This window comes from Myotis brandtii, unplaced genomic scaffold (assembly GCF_000412655.1).
Source record: "Myotis brandtii unplaced genomic scaffold, ASM41265v1 scaffold134, whole genome shotgun sequence".
Lineage (NCBI taxonomy): Eukaryota > Metazoa > Chordata > Mammalia > Chiroptera > Vespertilionidae > Myotis > Myotis brandtii.
The window spans coordinates 1,760,035-1,765,409 of NW_005354756.1; the positions used below are offsets into that span (position 1 = coordinate 1,760,035).

The 5,375-nt window shown below is 48.8% G+C and overlaps 1 protein-coding gene across 1 annotated transcript in view; it reads right to left on the minus strand.

Moving 5' to 3' along the window:
* The window catches only part of ENTPD3 (ectonucleoside triphosphate diphosphohydrolase 3), a 49,006-nt gene that overhangs the window by 23,834 nt on the left and 19,797 nt on the right, over positions 1–5,375 (minus strand). The window contains exons 6-7 of the mRNA XM_005860408.2: positions 5,137–5,296; positions 3,960–4,193 (exon numbers count right to left, since the gene is read on the minus strand). Of these exons, the coding sequence (XP_005860470.1) occupies positions 3,960–4,193; positions 5,137–5,296 (394 nt within the window). The remainder of the gene's footprint in view (positions 1–3,959; positions 4,194–5,136; positions 5,297–5,375) is intronic.

Consider the following 5,375-nt stretch of genomic DNA (forward strand, 5'->3'; position numbering starts at 1 on the left):
AAGGAAGGGGAGGTGGGGGCAAGCATGCCAGCAGGGGGGGTCATTGGGGGCAATCAGGCCGGCAGGGGGGACAGTTGGGGGTGAGCAGGCCGGCAGGCAGAGTGGTTAGGCGCTATCAAGCAGGCAGGCAGGTGAGCAGTTAGGAGCCAGTGGTTCTGTATTGCCAGGGGGTTGTCTGACTGCCGGTTTAGCCCCAGTGGAATCCCATTGTGCCTAAATTGGCAGTCCAACATCCACTGAGGGGTCCCAGATTGGAGAGGGTGCAGGCTGTGCTGAGGGACACCCCCACCACCGTGCATGAATTTGGGGCACTGGGCCACTAGTTATTTATAATGGCTAAGACTTGGAAACAGCCCAAGTGCCCATCACCAGATGAATGGATAAAAAGCTGTAGAACATTTACACTACAGAATACTATGCAGCTGTAAAAAAGAAGGATCTCTTACCTTTGAGATAGCATGTATAGACCTGGAAAATAATATGCTAAGTAAAATAAGCCAAAAGTAGAAAGACAAATATCATATGATCTCACTTATTTGTAGACTCTAATGAACAGAATAAATTGACCAACAATATATGAACTGAAGCATGGAGGCATGGAACAGACTGACATACCTCGGGATTGGAATTGGGGAGACAATACAAGATAAACCAAAGAACTTGTTTACTTATATGCATAGCACTTGGACACAGGCAGTAGTGCAGTGAAGTCCTGGGGTGGAGGGGTAAAGGCTCAGAGGAGGAGGGAGAAGAGGGGTAAATGGAAGATATCTGTAATACTATCAACAATAAAAATATGTTAATAGAAAAAACAAGACTTATTCCTCCCGGAGCAATCCTATATTACAACCACCTGTCCCTGCTTTTAGTCCATGTATACATCATCACACTGAATATAGCAGACATGATTGTAAAATCCATTTTATTTTTCAGAGCTATCATCACCTTCATTCAGTTTCTCAGACCAAAAATGTAGGAATCTCTCTTGATTCCTCTCTTTGCCTTACTTTGCAGAGACAATCCATCCAGAAGTTCTCTTGGTCCTATCCACAAATCTGACCACTTTTCTCCATTTTGAAGACCATCATAAGTCCAAGTTACCACTGCCACCCATGACTGAGCAGTCCCGTAACTTGCCACTTTCATCAATTCTGTCAATTGGAATGACTTTTTTAAAAAAATAACAAACAGAAGAGATTTTTCAGAACTTCCAACTCTAGCTTCCACAAAATCAGTATTTATTTCCTATCTCCCACACACATTATGGCAAAGCTGTTGCTAACCGAAGGACTGGCAAAAGCATCCCTGAAGCAGCGTTTCCCACATTTGAGAGGAGTAAATTTCCAGAAGCTGAGAGCACTGGCTACAGGATGGCTAAGATCCAGGGAAACTGTAGATATAAGTTCAGATTATTGTTTAGTTAGCATCTCAATGGAAAACTCCAGCCTGCGGTTATCCTGAGGGCATCAGTTGGTCATCAAGATGGGGAGTAGGAAAATCATGGGAAGTGAAACAAAAAGCCATCAAAGCCCAGCTCCAATGCTGACAGCACATAGCAATCTGTGTGACAGGTGGCAGATAAGGCCATGAATTATTCCCATCTTTCTACAGGTGCCTCTTTGGGATGTGGATCTGCAGCTCCTCCAACAAGGTGCTGATCTGTTTCTCCACCCCTTGCATCTGGGTGGGCCCTGTGACATGCTGTGAACAATAGGGCAATAGAAGCATGATGCAAGTAGTCTCCAAAAGTGCTGATGCCCTGTGGCTTGCTGTCTCCTTCTTGTCTTCAGAACCCTGCAACAGCTTCATAAAGAGGCTGAACTAGCCTGATTGATGGTGAAGGACACAAGGCCCAGTTATCCCCATCAGCCTGGCCTGCCCAAGAGCCTGTTAACTACCAGACATGACCCTGGGGGGATCTAATTCAAAATTATCCAGTTAACAGGATCTTAAGAGTATCATGCTAAGCAAAAATGACCAATGAAAAAAGAGAAGAACTATATGATTTCACTTATATTTGGGATATAAAATAGAAGTCAACCAGTGAACAAACAAAGCAAACAATCAGACAAACTCATAGACACAGACAACAGTATGGTGACAACTAGAGAAAATGGGGGTGGTGAAAGGTTGAAGAAAGTAAAAGGGTCAATATATGGTGATGGAAGGAGGCAAGGTTTTGTGTGGTGAGAATGCACTGCAATATACCGATGATGTCATATATACTTGTATACCTGAAACATATATAACCTACTAGAGGCCCGGTGCACAAAAACTTTTGCACTCGGAGCGGGGGGGGGGGGGGGGGGGGTCCCTCAGCCCAGCCTGCGCCCTCTCGCAGTTAGACATCCTTATCGCTGCCATGGAGATGGGAAAGGCTCCCCCACCGCCCCTTGCACTCTCCAGCCGTGAGCCTGGTTTCTGGCTAAGCGGCACTCCCCTGTGGGAGCGCACTGACCACCAGGGGGCAGCTCCTGCATTGAGTGTCTGCCCCCTGGTGGTTGGTGCGCATCATAGCAACTGGTCATTCCACTATTCAGTTGATTTGCATATTAGCCTTTTATTATATAGGATTCCTAAATTGGTTCTGTTTATGAGTTCTCTTTTCAAAGGAGCAGGATTTGAACTCTACTTTCAAAGCCACTAAAGCATCTTATTTTCCCTACAGTAAAATCTTGACTGATGTAAAACACTGAACATGTGTTACTTAAAAAACAGAAAAAAAAGATCTGAAAGGAAGGAAGAAAAGAAGGAAGGAAGGAAGAAAAGAAGGAAGGAAGGAAGAAAGGAAGGAAGGAAGGAAGGAAAGAAGGGAGGAAGGAAGGAAGGAAGGAAGGAAGGAAGGGAGGAAGGAAGGAAGGAAGAAAGGAAGGAAGGAAGGAGTCCCTAATGTCTAACAAGTTATCAGAGTGAGACCTGAGCGGGGGGGTGGCTGGGGACTGGTTAATAAGAGAATAATTGCCAAGTATCTACCCAGGTGTCCTTCTCACCACACTGTGCAGGCCCTTATGGTACAGAAGAGGAAATGAGATGCAGATTCAGCCAGTGATCATGATGTAATAATCTGCGTGAACCTTCTCAGTCGGGCTTGCTAGCATGTACTTGGCACATGAAAGTGCTGGTCAGGCAGGTCTGGGCACGCATTTGTGGGTGATCCTCATCACACCTGGATCCTTTCCCTCACCTGAGTCAGAAGGCTCAGGCCAGAGCCACCCTCTCAGCATCCAGAGGTTACCAGGCAAGTTGGAGAGATGGCTGGTCCCTGTGAGATGACTGTCCACAGCAGAGGCTGGGCTCTCACACCTCTGCCCCCAGTCCTGGACTCACACCTGGAAACTTGTGTTTTCATATGCAAATGAGACCTCAGACAGGTGAGTATACTCAGGGCCAGCTGACTTTAAAGGTTAGAGTCCCAGACCCCTACTCACCCTGGGAGGATGGTTTTACCTGCCCCCTTCTGTGGAGTTCCGAGGAGCCCTCCCCGCCACCCTCCCTCTCCCCCTGCCAGGGCCAGAGCTGGAAGAAGGAGCATTAAGCTTTGCCTGAAATAACAGGAGGTTGAGAAAAGAGGATTTTCCAGGGCTTTTCTCCTGGGAAGAGGCGTGTTGGCTGAGACTTAATGCCTTGGCAGGGCCAGACCAAATGATTTCAAAGGCCTTATATAGCCCTGTGGGCCGGACGTTCCCCACGCCTGCCATAAAGGGATCCCGGGACTTGAATCATTTATAAAATGTCTGGAGCTCTGGAATTTCCTTGGAATTCTGACTCATATACACTGGAAGTGGTCAACACAACAGAGAGAGAGTGTGCGCGCTTGGACCCCCACAAGTAAACCGGAAAATGCTGATTTCACCCACCTTCTAACTGGAGTTGAAAGGACGGACCCCGGAAGGCAAGGTGCCCTTCCCTCAGCTGAGACCCCCCAGGAAACACCTGCTCCCCGCCCCCCACTCAGGTACCTGAAGGAGCATGGCCAGAAACCTCTTCTCGGCCTCGTTTCGCCCGTAGCACTGGAAGCTGCGCGTGTAGAGTGTGTACACATAGCCGTACAGGGACACCTTTATGATGTCACTGGTGTTCAGCTCCGCCTTCTCTCCCACCGCGAAGGATATCTGGGTGGAGGCGCCGCCTAAATCCAGGGCACCTGTGGTCTCCACTCCATTTGGATGCACCCACATGTGCCACAGGTCCTTCTGCGCCGCGGGAGAAGAAAGCATGAGAACAGGCCGGAGACGCCATTTCTGTTTGCCCAGGGCTCTCCACCTAAGACCCGTCTCTGACTGCTAAGAACTAGGACGTATGGGGAAGCATTCAGGGCCAAACCTCTCCTTTATGTCGGGGTGGTGAACTCAAATGCTTACAGGAGCTGGGCAGGCAGCAGAAATGAGCACAGTAGGTTAGGTGTAGACAACAGGGAATGGTGGGGACTCTGGCCAACTGGGGAGTCCGTGTGTGACACTGTCCCAGCTGGCTGTTGCATGCAGGAACGTGAGTCCACTGTGACCAGCACTTCCAGCGTGTGGGGCGTGGGGTCAGGAGAAGCTATGAATTTTTATGTGTACTTTTCAAAATATTAACTGTTGGCAGTGAACTAAAGATTTAAAAAATATATTTGAGGAGGAACAGAATAGGTGTGGGGCCGGATATGGTCTCTGTAACACGGTGATTGTCTCTTGGAGTCCGCCTCCCTCTGCACCAAAGAAGAAGGGCGCGTGGAGACTGGCGTGTCACGGAGACCTGGGGACACAGGGACCTGGGGAGCGGGCCGCCCGAAGGCTCTGTAAATTCCAGGTGGCTATGGGCCAGCTTAGAGGGGTCATTCTCCAGCTGCCCTTCCTGTTACCCATAGCCCAGTGTTCGAGTCTCCCCCCTCCCCCAATGTCTTATTTGCTCGTAAAGGGACGCTGTTCCCTCTCCCCTGTGCATTTGGTCCTGCTTGTGAGCCAAGGTTTTGCACCAGCTAGCGTGTCTGTTCTCACCTATTGTCCCAGGTGTTTCCCTGATGCGTCACACAGTCACACAGTAGGAATGACCCGGGACAGATGCCCCTGTTGGCATGCACCTCTGCTGAAGCTACCACCCACAGGGGAAGGGGTCAAGAGCAAGATTAGAAACCATGCATTTGTTTTCACACACCTCCAGGAAATTTCCCATTAAATAGTTGGCTGTAATCCATCCATATATCCCTTCCTCTTGCCCAGAAATGATTTGAGCACCCCTAAAATCAAAGGGCTGGGACTTGAAGTAGTTTTGGATGCTTGCAAGGACTTCATTAGCTGCTGTTTCATTTTGCAACCTATGCGAGGCACAGAACACACAAGGCTGAGTGCCCGGACAACAGAGCCTTAAAATACCCTCCGTCAGGTGAACAGGCG